The sequence below is a fragment of the Capricornis sumatraensis genome, chromosome 5 (genome assembly GCF_032405125.1).
Source record: "Capricornis sumatraensis isolate serow.1 chromosome 5, serow.2, whole genome shotgun sequence".
NCBI classification, from domain to species: domain Eukaryota; kingdom Metazoa; phylum Chordata; class Mammalia; order Artiodactyla; family Bovidae; genus Capricornis; species Capricornis sumatraensis.
Genome location: NC_091073.1, coordinates 61,462,613 through 61,480,128, shown reverse-complemented (window position 1 = coordinate 61,480,128; position 17,516 = coordinate 61,462,613). Strand labels below are relative to the sequence as shown.

The 17,516-nt window shown below is 39.0% G+C and overlaps 1 protein-coding gene across 1 annotated transcript in view; it reads right to left on the bottom strand.

Annotated features, from left to right (window-relative positions):
- Nucleotides 1–17,516, bottom strand: part of DOCK4 (dedicator of cytokinesis 4) — a 472,233-nt gene that overhangs the window by 40,910 nt on the left and 413,807 nt on the right. Inside the window, exons 36-39 of the mRNA XM_068972403.1 lie at nt 15,009–15,102; nt 5,796–5,944; nt 3,458–3,544; nt 1,413–1,517 (exon numbers count right to left, since the gene is read on the bottom strand). Of these exons, the coding sequence (XP_068828504.1) occupies nt 1,413–1,517; nt 3,458–3,544; nt 5,796–5,944; nt 15,009–15,102 (435 nt within the window). The remainder of the gene's footprint in view (nt 1–1,412; nt 1,518–3,457; nt 3,545–5,795; nt 5,945–15,008; nt 15,103–17,516) is intronic.

Below are 17,516 nucleotides of genomic sequence, written 5' to 3'. Positions count from 1 at the left end.
TCTGTCTGCAGGCAGGTCCATCTGCAGAGCCGACAATGTTATGTGGATCCTCCTTAACCCAGCAAAGAGATTTTATACCTAGGTCTGTGTGGTACCCAAATACATGGTTATTTCAATCAGTTAGATGACTGATTTGCTATTTGAGCGTTTGTTTTATGCAATACTAAGTGAATCTTTGCCTATGGTGTTTAGGTATTTTATACATACACACACACACGCATACATATCTTTATTCTGAAAGGCAGATACATTAATGATTATTAAAGAAGCAATGAAGTCAAATGTTTCTCCTCTCTGTCCTCCTTCAAGTACCCCCATCCTGTATCTATTCATAGGTACCAACAGCTGCTGCTGCTGCTAAGTCACTTCAGTCTTGTCTGACTCTGTGCGACCCCATAGATGGCAGCCCACCAGGCTCCCAAGTCCCTGGGATTCTCCAGGCAAGAGCACTGGAGTGGGTTGCCATTTCCTTCTCCAATGCATGAGAGTGAAAAGTGAAAGTGAAGTCGCTCAGTCATGTCCAACCCTCAGTGATCCCACAGAATGCAGCCTTCCAGGCTCCTCCGTCCATGGGATTCTCCAGGCAAGAGCACTGGAGTGGGGTGGCATTGCCTTCTCGGACCAACAGCTAAAGGAAGATAATTACGATTTAAACTTTGTAATGAATTCATTCAATGTTACAAATTATTCCTGTCACTCCTCCTTAGTTGCTGGAGAAGGTGCATTCTTATCCTTACCAATGCTTTTAGGTGAGTATAAATGAGATGTTACAAACTGAAATGTTATGTAAGTTATTTCAGCACTTAAGAGACTACTTGGCTGAATGCTAAAAATGCTAAGAATGGAGTCAACTATTTTATTATCTGGTAGGTACTTTGGAAAGTCTTGAAAACTTCCCTTTGTAGAAATAGTTTCTACTAGCAATAAGTTGAATCTCTTTGCTGGGTGGCATTTATCTTTTCAAAGTCAGCTAGGACGAACAATGGTCCTCTGGAGCCTGGATGCAGAGTTTTCACAAGATGTGAAACTGTCGTCTTTTCTGCGGTCTGCAACTCCCAGGCCCTAGCGCCCGCCATTTTTCTCTAAGACTAACTCTATGGAAATTGCAGGCTGAACAGAAGTAATGCTACCAATCATATACGGGAAACAACTGTAATTGCCAAAGATTGCTCATAAAATATAATAAGCTTTGAAACATAGGAAGAAAATTCAACTGATTGTTTGAAATCTTGGGAAATTATTCAAAACAAGGCATTCTATATGAGTATGATGTTTGCAAACTAAAGTTAAAAGAGGATCTCATGAAGTTATTACCTGCCTTAAAAGGAAAATATGTCATTCATATCTTAGTTTGCTTGATTGGGATATCTATATTGGAAGCATGAAAGCAAATCAAGTAGTATATTACTTACTCTTAAGAAAAATGGAAATTTTTTCCCATAAAATCCAACTCTGAAGAACTCTGGTTCAAGACGTTGCTGGTCCATAATTTTGTCATACAAAGAGGCCTCCATCATCTAGCAAAGAACAGGGGGTGTTTTAGTCATTTTATCTCATCTTTTAGCTCCACCACTTTATAGAAGAGGATATTTCTTCTATAAAAAAAAAAAGAGAACGTCACTTTAGTTCCATTTGCAGAAAAGAAGGTTGACTCCTTTTCTATGCTTTAAGGCAGAGATCAGGAAACTTACTCTGTAAATGGCCAGACAATAAATATTTCAAACCTTACAAATCACCTGGTCCCTGTCATAACTACTCAGTTCTTTGAGGTCCATAGGCTTCAGTTTCCTGACCTATGCTTTAAAGGATCGAGTATATTACTACATGTCCTCATCAGAGGAAATGATTTCTATGCACAGCCTGGAGAATCCCAGGGATGGGGGAGCCTGGTGGGCTGCCGTCTATGGGGTCGCACAGAGTCAGACATGACTGAAGCGACTTAGTAGTAGTAGTCTATCAAAATATTTTCTTCACAATAAAAATTAACATGAACTCTTAGAGGCAAAATCTTTCTGGAGAATTCTTGTACTTACCTGAGCATTCAGTTCTCCTAGGTCATGGTAATTCAGGACATCTGGAAGATGTAACCTTGTACAGGTTGAACGGGGATAAACCAACAAACCAAACAGGGCCCACAGTGCAAGTGTTGTGGGGGCTGAAGGCTGTTAAGTGTGTCTTTGACTGAGGTTGGAAGCATGAAGTACATAAAGATTATGGTTTTCCACTCATGGTATTATCATCTCCAGGGTTTCCAGAGAAAGACTAATACTGCAATTGAAAATATCTCCCCTCTCTCCACCCCCAGTAACAGCACCCAAAAGAGCACTTGGCATGAAGTGCAAAGCTTTGAGTTTATAAAAATCTTAGTGACTATGGCACCCAAGGGCCCTCAAAGGTAAACATTATAACCTCGCTTCTGTTCCGGGGACAGGATGCAAAGAGAAGCACAGGGACATTTTTATATGAAACTGCAGTGTCTGCCAAAGCCAGCGTGATGGGCTGAAGTTAAAACAAGGCTTTTCCTCCTTGGTTATCCTGTTAGGAGAAATATTGATGAACTCCTGACATGAAATAGTACACCCAAAGTACAGGGCTGGCTCCTGCCAGAGGAAGAAGTTACTTGTGGTATAAAGGATACTGGGTTGTTAAAGGTTTATGAGTATTATCTCTTATATTACTACCTTGGAGTGAAAAGACAATATCATAATTTTGAAAAATATATATGTATGTGCATATGTATATATAATCTGATGATCCTGTTTTGGAAGCCCTGAAGAGCTTACATGTAACAAGATGATACAAAATGTTTGACCTGACGAGAATAAGGACGTGGAGTACCAGAGGGACTTGTTTGAACCTTCAAGAAGAGAAGGTATTGAGTTGGCCAAAGTTCATTGGGTTTTTGTATGATGCTTCACAAAAACCCAAGTGAACTTTTTGGCTACCTCAATATAAAAGATTTGGTTTAGGGACACAGAATATTAAACTCCTTGAGCTCTTGGGTACTAAGACCTTGGTTTCGGTTTTAGCAAATAAAAACATTTCTGAAGCTAAAAAGCTTTGATACCTACAGAAGTTAGCCGCCAAATCTTTCAAAATGCCTCAGCTAGCCATTTCTCCTATTTTACTGCACAGATTATGGAACTAAGAATGGAATATTACTGAGATTTGTGTGTGAGTGACAAGCTCTTCCAACAAAAAGTATTAATCCTGGGTTACATGTTATATTTCAGATGTAGTGTTTAGAAGAGATCAACAGCTTACATTTTGCATATTAATCAAAAGCATCACACAGGTCAATATGCTATTTCTCTGGATAAATAGAGGAGTATGCTTCTTTCAAAAGCTTTCTACAAGACATATCAAGACGATCACAAAGTTGACTTCCTAGCACCATGGGGAAGTTAATCTAAAAAAGGATTCCATAACCTGATTAGGATGCATGCAGGCACCTTACCCTCATCTTGCTCAGGTTTCTGTAATCATAGTAACTCTCGTACTGCTCTGCAATCTTCCGACACAAGATGATGCCATTCTCCCAACACTGTGGACAAGTGAATAACATAAATGTTAACAATCTCATGGCATTTACTAATTTCCACCCAGAGGTCAAGAGGGGACCACTCTCAGATGATCAAGCCTTACTTCTGAGCCTTTAAAACCTACCCTTAATAGTACCACTGCAATTTTAAGCATGAAAATAGCATGTAATTAACAAGTTTATTATTTAAAATATTTAGAGAGTTGAAAATGATAACCTACAAGTCATTAACATATGGTGCAAAAACAACATTTCCTGGTATCATCTCAAAACTATTATCCTGAAGATGTGGTGTACACACACACACACACACACACACACACACATACACACTAGAATATTAGTCAACCATCAAAAAGAATGAAATAATGCCATTTGTAGCAACATGGGTGTACCTAAAGACTATCATGCTAAGTGAAGTCAGTCAAGGAAAGATAAACACCATATGATATCACTTATGTGGAATCTAAAATACAACACATATCAACACATCTATGAGACAAAAACATACTCACAGACATGGAAAACAGCCATGTGGTTGCCAAGCGGGGGTGGGGAAGGAATGGATGGATGGACTGGGAGTTTGGGATTAGCAGATACAAACTAGTACATATAGGATGAATAAACAACAAGGTCCTACTGTGTGACACAGGGAACTATATCCAACATCCCGTGACAAACAGAAATGGAAAAGAATATGAAAAAGAATATTATATGTACAGATGAGTCACTTCACTTTATGGAAGAAATTAACACAACATTGTAAATCACTACACTTCAATAAAATGAAAAAAAAATAAAGTAATAATTTATAGTTAAAAAATAAACAAAACATGCTGAAATAACTGCAGTTCCACAATGGCCAAGGAGATGAATGAGCAGCCCCTCAGGGCTGGGGTATGCGGAACTGCCACTGACCCCTAAGGTCCAATTATCCACAGCTGGCTCAGTGGATTCCTTGTTGGCCCAAGCATACTTGTAAACTGCAAGGGTCTAAGCCAGCTGGTTACTCTCAGCAGAAATGCAAAAATTCTTTGATCTAGCTCAGGTGTCTGCAAATTTTCCCACCAAACAGTAAATGCTTTAGGTGTTGTGGGCCATACAACCTTTGTCACAACTGCCATTAAACTATGAAAACATCCTCAGACATGCATAAGCTTGGCTGTGTTCCAATAAAACTTTACTGACAACTGAAGTATGAATTTCATATAATTTCCACAGGCCAAATACCATTCTTCTTTTGAGTTCTTTTGACCATTTAAAAATGTAAAAGTGATTCTTAGTTTGCAGGCTGAACTGAAACAGGCAGTGAGCTGTTCGACCCATGGGCTATAGTCTCAAAGTCCTCATAAAGCACAGCCTCCTGGGAATGGGCCAAGAGAGGTTCTGTAACAGCTTATCTTTCAGGTGGAAAGTTTACTGTGGGAGGATACAGAGGCATTTCTTTGCTACTAACGTAATGAATGATATGTCAGTGTAGTTAGATAAATAATAGAAGAGGATAGGAATAAAGAAATTCCCTGGCATCAAATTTTTAGGAGTACCCAATTATGTTTTATAAAAGACTGACAGCCACTGGGTGTATTTTCATTTCCTGTTTAACCTTGGCACTTTGAAAGATATATTTAAATCTAAGACATGTATCACCAAAGCATCCAAGTGTTCAAATCACCTGGGGTCAGATTCACATTTTTTTTAAAGAGCACTGCAAACCCTTGAAAAGGGAGCAGGTGGCAGGGAGGTGACATGCTGAATTGCTTTATTAGCTCAGGGAGGTTTTCAACACCCTATGGCAACTCTGAGTATATGACGGGATGTCATAAAATTCTGTAAATAAATTTAGTTTCATTTATTTCACTTAAAAAAAAATGGACTGGGACAGATTACTATGTGCCAGTTTGGGGAGGTAGGGGAGGTAGGGGAGGTATGATAGTGGTTTTTCAGATAATAAAATGCCTGGATGTTGAAACCTCTAGATGAGGGTCTCTCAAGATGGGGTCCAAGTTCATACACACTGGAATTTTCTGGATTCCTCATTAAAATCGCAGAACCCCCTGGCGCAAGCCAGACCTACTTAATCAGAATTTGCAGGAGTGGGGCCTGGGAATCTTAATTTCAGTCAACTCTTGGGAGTTGTGAATGCACACTGAAAATCTGAGGGCCCCTGCTTGAAGAGGTGGCCATAAATGAACTCGAAATAGAGGAAATGTGACAGTCACCTTGGGGAGGGACACAGGGGACTGGGGCCACTTACCTTGCCTCTGTCAAAGTTCTGGATGATGGCGAGGTGCAGGTGCTCCTTGCGCTGCCATTCCGTTTGCATGGGGTAGGTCAGGAACTCCCGGAGGGGCCGGTCAGACCATTCCAGCAGCTCATCATATAACAACAGCGTATATGCAGCCTCTGAAAGATAAGCAGGAAGGTGATGATCGAGACAGGACCCCAATGCAGCTGGTTCAGGACAAGCTGGATTAAGTACTTTTTTCTGAATTTCACGATACTGAAGAACACATGTCCAGGACATATACAACGGAAAGTGAATGAATGAGAAGCCCCCCGGGAGATGGAATTACCAGAGACTTGTGTTTGATCTTTTGGCTCTCTTTATTTTCTCTTTCTCTCCTTCCTGTTTATTTCCTACCCCTACTGTTCATATATACCGGCATAATTAAAATGTTGAAGGATAGCTCTGTAGCTGGTTCAAAATGCAGGGGAGACATGCTTTCGTTTGCTGCATAGGTTCACTGGTAAAGCCTTTGGCAGGGGACTATGGGTAGTTTCCATAGGCCATGCTTGGTTGTTGTTCAGTCATCTTCAACCCTTTGTGACCACATGGACTGCAGCATGCCAGGCTTTGTGTCCTTCACTATCTCCTGGTGTTTGCTCACACTCATGTTCATTGAGTCAGTGATGCCATCCAACCATCTCATTCTCTGTCACCCCCTTCTCCTCCTGCCATCAATTTTTCCCAGCATCAGATTATTTTCCAGTGAGTCAGCTCTTCACATCAGGCGGCCAAAGTACTGAAGGTTCAACATCAGTCCTTCCAATGAATATTCAGGATTGATTTTCTTTAGGATTGACTGGTTTGATCTCCTTGCTGCCCAAGGGACTCTCAAGAGTCTTCTCCAAAACCACATTTTAAAAGCATCAATTCTTCAACACTCAGCCTTCTTCATGGTCCAACTCTTACTTCCATACATGACTACTGGAAAAACCATAGCTTTGACTATATGGATCTTTGTTGGCAATAAAGGGCATGGTTAAGAAACAAAAAATGATAGCTCAATTCTCTTGGCTAATAACAGGCTGAAAAATGTGAAAGTAATACAGCAAGTCCCCTATATACAAATGAGTTCTCTTCTGTGAGTGTGTTCTTCAGTGTAATTTATTCATAAGTCCACAAAGTTAGCCTAGGTACCCAACAAACACAATCAGCTTTATAGTGCTGTACTGTAATAGGTTTGTAATACTTTTCACACAAATAATACATAAAAAAACACACAAAAATAAAGAAAACATCTTTAAAGTGCAGTACCTTGAAAGTATAGTAGTATGGTACAATAGCTGGCACACAGGGGCTGGCATCGAGTGAACAGGCAAGAAGAGTTACTCACTGGAGAAGGGAGAGGAGGTGGGAGATGGCAGAGCTGAAGGATCGTCAGCAATAGGAGACGGAGGGCAAGTTGCCATTTCACTCACGTCGACATTGATGGAACACATGTTCACATCTTTGAAAGTTCGTATGTAGGGGACTTACTGTATATGTGTGTGGGGGTATCAGGGTACAGACAGAATTTAGAAGGGGAAAAGCTAGAGAAGAGTTCAGAGAAGAAAAACTTTTAAAATCTATTAACAGCCAACAGAGAAAGGACCAGAAAGGGTAAAAGTATTGGATAAGAAGAGTGTGTATGTGTGTGTGTGTGTGTGAGAGAGAGAAAACAAATTGTGTGGGCTGTGTACTCTGACACCGCCTCTGGCTGGCCCCACAAATCCTCAGTAACGGTTACTAAAGTCATGACATGTTTGGTGTAGTGGGAATTTCCTGGGGAAACACGTGAAGGGATGACATTCTATACACGTGTACAGAAGCGGTGACCCACAGGCTTAAGCATGGCTGACAGGTAATGTATTTAATAGGATACTTGCCATTCTGCAGGTCTCTTCTTTTCCTGAACCATAAATACGGCCAAATACATCAAGAATGGGAACCAGAATTCACTGTCCCTGATGAAAGACTATAATAATTTTTTTCACCTGACACTATAACAGCCAACTTACTTACTAAACCGAATAAAATGATAAAATCCTTATGTTAGGTATCCATTTACCAACCATCCCCACACATGTCTGAAAATACACAGTAGTAACTTTTAATACAATATCCATAAATGGTAATTCTTTTTCTTCATTTATTTGCTTTAAGGATAACTACACATAAGGTTCCTAAGTAACATGTTACGTTCCAGTACTGTGATCTGGCCATCTCAATGTATAAAATACAGTTGTGATAAGAAAGGCCTGGGTCCCCAACACTATTTTCTTATCTCTTAAGTGTAGAAGTCCTGTAAGGCACAGGTTCTGGCTGTATTTTCCTCTTTAATTACCTTTGGTGAGTTCGACCCAGTAACTTCCATGATTGTAGCAAAACTTTTTATCACCCACCAGCAGTTTCTTATTCCCCAGCATTCAGTGTGCAAGCTGTTACTAACACAAGTTTTCTTTAATGCAAATGATCACATTGCTCCCATGATTAAAACTAGTCAATGATTCTCAGTAACTATTAAAAACAGAATGAATTTGGACTTCCTAAAGTGACACAGAAGGCTGCCCATGATCTGGTCCCTCCACTCACATTTTTCCAATGTCCCCACTTATGACAGGTAAGAAGGAGACTGCTACTGTGAGCCTGCTACTGTCTTCCTAAAAAGCCTCCAGACCCTCAATGCCACCATCACTTTTGCTGAATGAAACATGACGCAACCTGATCCAGAGGCGGCTGCCTGTCAGGGACACAGGCGCCTTCCACTGCATGGACAGGGGACAGGCCCTTTCCTGGGGCGAGATGGACAGAGCGAATGTCTGCTGGAGGGTGTCGATTAATGGGTGGATGTAGAAGCAGCCAAATTCGCCACGACGTGGGTTGCCATGGAAGACTGCTTCACAGGGGATAAGACCGACGATAATGGTAACAAGATCATCAGAGCTGTGCTGTATTTGAACAGTGTCCTCATTTTCCCTGAGGCCTCCTGAGATCACTTCCTAATCTTTAATTACCCACATACCCTTATAATGCCAAGCAGCTAAGAAAACCCCAAGGGCACCTTTGTTTTTCTGTCCACACTCTTGCTCCTGTCACCTGAACAAACTAAGATTCCTCTCCCTTATCACACCAACCGACACCAGGGGTCCTTCACAGCCTGTTCCTTCAAGCCTTTAGCTGCTGAATAACTCCTATTTTATCTTAATGACACAGCTCCAGAATGATCATCTTCGCCTCTCAGATTTCTCTTGTATCTCCCTGAGCTTTCAAAAAATATCCTTGAGACTAACCATGCCACAGTGTAAAGGTGGAATAGTGAGTGGGGAGGGCAGAGGGAACCCCTTCCCACATCTCAGCTGCCCACAGGGAGGGACCGAAAAGGCAATGAAGGTCAAATTTACACAGAGAGAAAGTAGAATGGTGGTGCCAGAGATGGGGGGAGGGGAAAATGGGAAGTTACTGTTTAATGTGTACAGGGTTTCAGATTGGGTGGATGAAAAAGTTCTGGAGACAGATGGTGGTGATGGTGGCCCAAGAACATGAGTGCACTGGATGGCCACTGAAGTGTCCGCTGAAAAATGGGTAAGATGGCAAATCTTATGTTATGCACATTTTGCCACAATAAATAAAATGAAAAAAGGGGGGAATAATGAAGTGTTTCTAATCTGTAAATTGCTGTTCAAGTAATGTTTGCCCTGGGAAGGTCCAAGGGATGGCTGGAAGGTCAGGTGTGGGTGAGCTGCCCCTGAGAAGGGTGGGAAAAGAAGTAACCACTGGCGGGCTTTTTTAAACAGTTCTTCTGTGTATTCTTGCCACCTTAATCTCTTCTGCTTCCGTTAGGTCCTTGCTGTTTCTGTCATTTACTGTATACATCTTTGCATGAAATGTTCCTTTGGTATCTCCAATTTTCTTCAGGAGATCTCTAGTCTTTCCCATTTTATTGTTTTCCTCTATTTCATTGCATTGTTCACTTAGGAAGGTTTTCTTATCCCTCCTTGCTATTCCCTGGATCTCTGCATGGCAGAAAGCAAACAGAAACTAAAGAGCCTGTTGATGAAGGTCAAAGAGGAGAGGGAAAAGGCTGGCTTAAAATTCAACATTCAAAAAACTAAGATCAAATCATCAGGTCCCATCATTTCATGGTACAGGGATGGGGAAAAAGTGGAAAGAGTGGCAGATTTTATGTTCTTGGGCTCCAAAATCACTGCAGATGGAGACTGTAGCCATGAAATTAAAACATGCTTGCTCCTCGGATGAAAAGCTATGACATCCAAGACATCCAAAACCTAGACAGTGTGTTAAAAAGCAGAGACATCACTTTGCTGATAAGGGTCCATTTAGTCAAAGCTATGGTTTTTCCAGTAGTCATGTATGGATGTGACAGTTGGACCATACAGAAGGCTGAGTGTCAAAGAATCGATGCTTTTGAACTGTGGTGCTGGAGAAGACTCTTGAGAGTCTCTTGGACAGCAAGGAGATCAAACCAGTCAATCCTAAAGGAAATCAACCCTGAATATTCACTGGAAGGACTGATGCTGAAACTGAAGCTTCAATACTTTGGCCATCAGATGTGAAGAGCTGACTCACTGGAAAAGAACCTGATGCTGGGAAAGATTGATAGCAGGAGGAGAAGGGGGTGACAGATGATGAGATAGTTGGATGCCATCACCAACTCAATGGACATGAGTTTTGAGCAAACTCCAGGAGATAATGAAAAATAGGGAAGCCTGGCGTGCTTCAGTCCATGGGGTCACAAAGAGTCAGACACGACTTAGTGAATGAACAACAACTGGCAGGCCAGCAGAGCAAGCTGCCAAATGACCGAAGGGTGATGCGAGAAAGTGTGAAAACAGAATTTGATTCCGGAAGATAACGATGTATATCAGGGGTAAATGGTGTGTATGAAGAAAACTGCAGAAAATTTTTATTAAAGGAAACATATGCCTCTGAGGTGTCAGCAACAGAATACTGAGGTTTCTGGGACACATCAGCATATCGAAGATGTTTTATTACAATATGTTGCATGTTTATTCCTATGTATCTTTAGAAGACTGTATTACATACTGAAAAGAGAAAGATGGCTCACATCCAAAATTATGAACAATGTTTTTAAAAGTGTTTACAATTTGGAACAAAAGGCCATTATCACATAAATATATGGGCCACCTCATTCCATCATTTTGAGAATTGTACAGGGAAGATATCAATATGCAGAAAGAAGTAACACAGGATAAATGTGGAGATGAATCGTGTAATGGAGGGCATTGTCACAGAGGGTTGGAAAGGATTAAGCCATAAGAAACACATCCTGTAAAGACAGAAGTTTTTCCATCAATTCCACTTTCTACAAGGACCCACAAAAATGAGGACAGAGGAGAAATGAGTAAAATGTTATATGGGAAAAGAACGTATTTCTTATGACTTTGGGGAACATAAAAACTCCAAGCTGAGTAAACAAATTAAAGAAAAAAGATTTACACATTTTCAAAATATAAGGTGACAGATTTGGAGTTTCAGAAAACCAAAATATATCTGTTACATATCTGCAAGAGCTTGTCCTCACTTCCCTCTCTCATTTCTTCTGTTTTTTTTTTCTTTTTTTTAAATGGGCTTCAAAATAAAACAAGTCTACTAGATTGATTTCACAGATTTAAAAAATACACCATTTTTCTAATGTTAGCTACAAACTACTTTAAAATGACTACTTAAACTTTTAGACAACAGAGTCAGCTAAAAAAAAATCTTAGTTTATTTAATCAAAACTATCAGGACATCTGCGTGAAGAGATACTGGGGCTTCCTTGGTGATTAAGGAATTAACAATATTAAAGGAGAAAAATCTGCTCTTGGGGTGTTAAATCTGAGTGCATTCTTAGTAATGCATTTATTTAAATCTCACAGCACTAGGCACTAATCTAAGAACTGAGAAGACTAAGAAGAAAATATCATCTCTGTCCTCAAGGAATTTACCCTTCAACTAAAGATCTCTCAACCTACCTACCTACTTACTTATCAACACACACATTTGTTATATAACTATGAATTAAATATGATAAATACTTGAATGGAAATCTGAAAAAACTGCAATGGGAAAAGAGTAGAAAACATTAATTCAGCCCATAGCTGGGGGTGTGAGCTCATGGAGTTGGTGAAGGAGAGAGAAGGAAGATAAAGACTTCATGGAAAAGATGATATAGGAGCTGGCTCTGAAGGATAAAAAGAAGGAAAACAGTATTAGAGGTAAACAAGAATACATTAGGCTGAATGGACAGGTGTTACTACAATTATGATGGGACTTGAATAAAGACTTTGAGCTTTACTTTGTAGAAGACATGAATTGACAGTTACATCTAGAGAAGGGGGTGACAAAGTTTTTTCAAAGTATCAGACAGTCAATAATTTAGGCTTGTAGGACATACAGTCTTTGTTGCAACTATTCAACTATGCCATTTGAGTGCTAGAGCAACCATACACAATATGTAATTAAGTGGGTGCGGCTGGAGTTTTAATAAAACATTCTTTAAAAAATCAAATGACAGGGCTGCAGGTTGAAGTTTACTGATCCCTGCTCTAGTGAATAACTCGGGATAGTTAAGAAGCAGTCCAAGAGAGAGACGATGAAGGCCTGATTGAGGCAGTGAAACTGGAAACAATAAAAAAGGATATGGCTTTCATTTCTAGGAAGCAGAACCAATAGCACCTCATGAATGAGAGGTATCAAAGATATCATAAAGGTCTCTAGTCTGAGTCAAGAACTGGGAACTTTTAACTTTTAAGTGATGATCTTAGATGAGATAGTGGAACCATAGCTAGAGGCATGCTTAAATCCTGGGAACATGAGCATCACTTCAGAAAGTGTTCCTTTACTCTTTCAAAGCTGGGGGAGGAACCAAGATTCAGGAGTTTCTTGGAAGAAGAGTGTGCCAAAAGACTAAGACTTGTAATTTCTAAATCCAATTAAAGGGTTCTCATTCTGGTTAAGATGTAGTATGCACATTTTAGTGTATTTTTCTCACTGATTCACCTAAAAACCCAAGACAGAATATATAAAGCAACTATTGGAGAATTCTGAAAAGTAAATGAGAAGGCAGACAGAACAGGAAAATCAATACTCAAGGAAGGATGACAGAGTGGTGAGCTCCCTGTTTTTACTTTTTTGCCTTTTGTATCTCCAGGCTTAGCCTTCCCTGTTTTCTGTAACTTCGAATGGAAAACAGACAGAAAAAGCTCCTTTAGTCAGAGAACTGGGAGGAGGACCCTCTGTGGGATGGAGTACTTTCTATTCTTCTGGCCCACTCTGAGTCCCAGGAACAAAGCTGCCAACCGGCACTGTGGCATTAGGGGCAGTCACAGTGGCAGCAGCAGTGGCGTCCACTTTTCTGCTTTCTTTCACTGCTTTCCCCCTACCAGGGAGGCTGACTATACATAGTAGGTCATAGTGTGGAGGATCAAGTCTTGGCTCTGAGTACTCGGGCTCTGATTAAGCAAGAGTATCAGGAAAAGGAGCCCTTGGGAGATGGTAAGAGTGAGAAAGATCAGAGAGAACAAGGAGATGGAGAAAGGAATTTTTAAATTATGTGTATGACTTCCTAGGCTCACCCTTAAGCTGCACATGTATAGAATGAATCAGAATCAACATAACGAAGATTCTGATAAATGAACTATGGTATAGAGAACTGTCCATGTCCCAGGCTCTCCCCTGGGACATGACTTTAGGTCTGAACTTAGCTGGATTGAATTTTTGAAGATTTTTAACAAAACCCAGAATCTCACAATATTCAAAATGTCTGGGATAGAATCCAAAATTACTTGACATTCAGAGAACCAGGAAAACTAAATAAATCTCAAAGGGAAAAAGCAATTAACAGATGCCAACTCTAAGATGATTCAGTTGTTGAAATTATAGGCAAATACTATGAAACAGCTATTATAACCATGCTACTTGAAGTAAAAGTGAACACTCGTGAAATGAGGAGAAAATACAAATTTTTGCAAAACCACTGAAGCTATTAAAAATAGCTAAATAAAGTTTACACAAATAATATAAATTAAAATAATTAAAATTTCACTGGAAGGGCTCAGTAGTTGAATGGAAATGATAAAGAAGAGCCAATGGACTTGAAAATGGATAAATGGAAATTATCCAATCTGAAAAACAGAAAGAATAAAAAAATGGAAACAAAAAACCCCAAAACAGCACCCCAGGAAATTACAGAACAATACCAAATGGTCTAACATCCATAAAACTGGAGTCCCAAAACAGAGAATAAGTACAAAAATATATTTGAAGAAATAATGCCTGAAAGTTTCCCAAATGTGGTGAAAGAAATGTTTAGAGATCCAAGAGGCTCAGCAAACCCAACCAGAATCGATTTTTTTAAAAAACCATGCTGATATATATACCATAATTGAAGTGCTGAAAACCAAAGACAAAGTCTTAAAGGCAACCAGAGAAAATTACACATCACAGACAGGGAACAATTTAAATGACTACAGCTCTCATCAAAAACAATGGAGGTCAGGAGAAAATAAAAATTTTAGAGTACTGATACAAAGGCACTGTCCAACTGTATCCAGCAAACATTTCCTTCAGGGATGAAGGTAAAATAAAGATGACGGACAACTAAGGGTTCTTCACTACTAGATCTGTTCTAAAAGAAATACCATAACAAGTTCTGGAGGTTGAATGAAAATGTTACGAGGAAAACTGAGAATTTCAGTAGTGAAAAAAGAGCAACAGGAATGGTAAATATCTGAGTAAATATAATAGATAATTTTTATCCTCTTAAATTCTTTAAAATAGGTATGACTTAAAAATTATGACATTATCTGATGGAATTTTTCAATATATATACATATATGCTTATGACTATTACAATGTACAGTGGGGAGGTTGTAATGTTCCTATATTTAACTTGAAGTGGTGAAATACTAACTCTAAACAGACTGTGAAAAGCTAGGTGTGTATTTTATAAACCACTCAAAAACCAATCCCCAAACCACCCCCTAAAAAAGAGTTTATGCAAAGAGATATAGTAAAGAAAAACAACATATATATTCCAGTTCTAAATTCCAATTTTAAAAGAAATGGTTGAGTCCTCAGGTCTAATTCCTGAGGAGACTATGTTTAAAAAACAGAGGAATTATGTTTAATATAACAGTGACCAGCCCACTTCCCCCAACTCAAGTCAAAAGACACAATTACCTGTGAAATTTTGTGCTTTGAGGTGCAGATCATAGAGTTTGTGGATGTAGCGTATATACATCTCTTCCTTGTTCAGTTCAGTCTTATAGAAGTTCTAAGAGAAAAACAAAAAGAGTACAACAATGGATAATTTCTCAACAATTAGGTTGGCAGGTATCCACCCTTTACTCTGCTTGAAGTTTCATGTCTTGAACCAAGAAAACAGACAAACTTTTCTATATGTCTTACAAAATTTCTAATGTCTTACAAAATTAAGTAAGGGACACAGTTATATATATAGACATTTCTTTCCTTTTATTTTATTTTGGCTGTGCTGCATGGCATGTGGAATCTTAGTCCCCTGACTAAGGATACAACCGGCACTCCCTGCATTGTTAGGGCAGTCTTAACCTTTGGACTGCCAGTCAAGTGCAAAAGACAGTGATATATCTTTAATTCAACACTGTCTGTATTAAAAATTACCTATCAACCACTGGATACGCTTGTAACTCCTGGGGGGATGTTATTACCACTGATTCACATTTCTTTTGTTACTTTCTATTGTTTTTTGGTTAAGTTTAACTGCCAATGAACTAGTCTAAAAATTCAACTAAAATATTAAAAATATGTAAGATATTAACCTATTTACTACATTTGATCACTGATAGTCAAAGGATAATTTCTTTCATCTTAAAATTGTTTTATAATGAATTAAAGGTTTCCAGTTTATGACTACAACATAAAGGGATTTGTAAGAGATTTTATTTCAAATTATTGTTACAAGGGCATGCTTACTGAAAATATTTGGTTTATGAAAACAAAGCATCTGGATCTTATTTAAACTTCTCTAAAATGTTTTAACATTCATCATCAAAAACTCAACTTTGACTTAACTGAACATATTATGGTGTCATTTTAAATGTTTATTTTATAGGCCTCCACATCTATTTCTTTATCATATTAGAAAGTATGTTAGTCCTCACTGAACTTAGTAAACATAGGAGCAAATGTGTAAGAAGTTGGAATCCAGCAAAAGCGTGATGCTGTGAGGCTCTGTATAAGGCTCTTTCAGCGAGCAGATCACTGTGGATATTATGAAATCTCTGTCCACAGCCATCTGAACTACTATCATTACTATTGCTATTATTTTGACAGATGCTACTTGGAGTGTAGAATGAAAAATGAATAGTGATGGGGAGACAAATCTGTTGACTTGAAGGAGTAACAGGTCTTTCTAGGGGGAAAGGCCAGGAATTTTAAACATTTCTAAAGTTGATTAGCTAGAGAGGGCTTTGGTTATGGACCAAACTAGCCAGTGTGGCTGCTTAACTGTACTTGGGCATGAAGCCTGAGGGCCTCCTGTCAATATACTTTGTGGCCACTACCTAATAGGTATCCATTCTTCAATATGAGGACTCATCTAACTTCAAGAAGCTGACATGTAGTTGAACACATTATAAAAAAATATTTCCTCCAATTTATACCATTACCCTTCCCCTTTCCTCTTGTGTCCTATATTCCTTGGGTGGCACTAATCTTGAGTGGCTTCCCAGGTGGTACTAATGGTAAAGAACCCACCTGCCAGTGCAAGAGACATAACAGACCTGGGTTCAATTCTTGGGTTGGAAAGATCTCCAAGAAGAGGGCACAGCACCCTACCCCAGTATTCTTGCCTGGAGAATCCCATGGACAGAGGAGGTGTCAGGCTACAGTGTCCTATAGATCTTAGCATTCTTTAAAAAGCTAGTAAACAATGCTCTTCACATCTCTTTTATTATAGTCAAAATAATTTTAATTAGCAAGGATTTTTATACCATAAACATAAATCTAACCACTCAATAGCAGACCTTTACATTATCAAACAATGTTTTTTTTTTCCAATAGCTTTCTGGTAAGAAGCAAATTTCTTTGGGAACAAAATAAGTGATCATTCTGTAAATGAATAATCGGTCTTTAAAAAAAAAAAAAAGAAAGAAAAGATCTCTCAGTCAGCAGATGAGTCTCTTTCATGTATGTCTGGCAAAACTAGTGACAGAAAGAACAAAACAATAATTAATTTCCTAATTTTAGTCATGTCAAAGATTACACATTTTTCCAGTCTAATACTACCATTTAACTCAGAGCTTGTAGAGAAAGTCAGAGTTCCTCTGAAGACAATCTGGAATTGATCTTTCCAAAGAGTTAAGAAATATCTCCAGGAGGAAGTGAATGATTAAAGAGAAGCATATTGCAGCTAGAAAACATCAAAAAACTTTCCATATGGAGTATAAACTAAAAAGATTAGCTTCAGAGTTATATATTCGGCCCTTTAATAATAAGTATTCCTGTGCTAGTTGAAATTAAAACAGTGTTCAAAGTGTTAGCATTTCCTATAAGGACTATTCTTGGTCAGCATGTGAACACTGATGGGGGCCACTGATTCTATTGTCTCTGGCTTATTCCTACTGGGAAACTAGAGTAAACACGTTTAGGTCAGAGTATTCAGTCTTCCATCAGAGGAAATGATGTCTTCTGTTTATACCAGTTGAG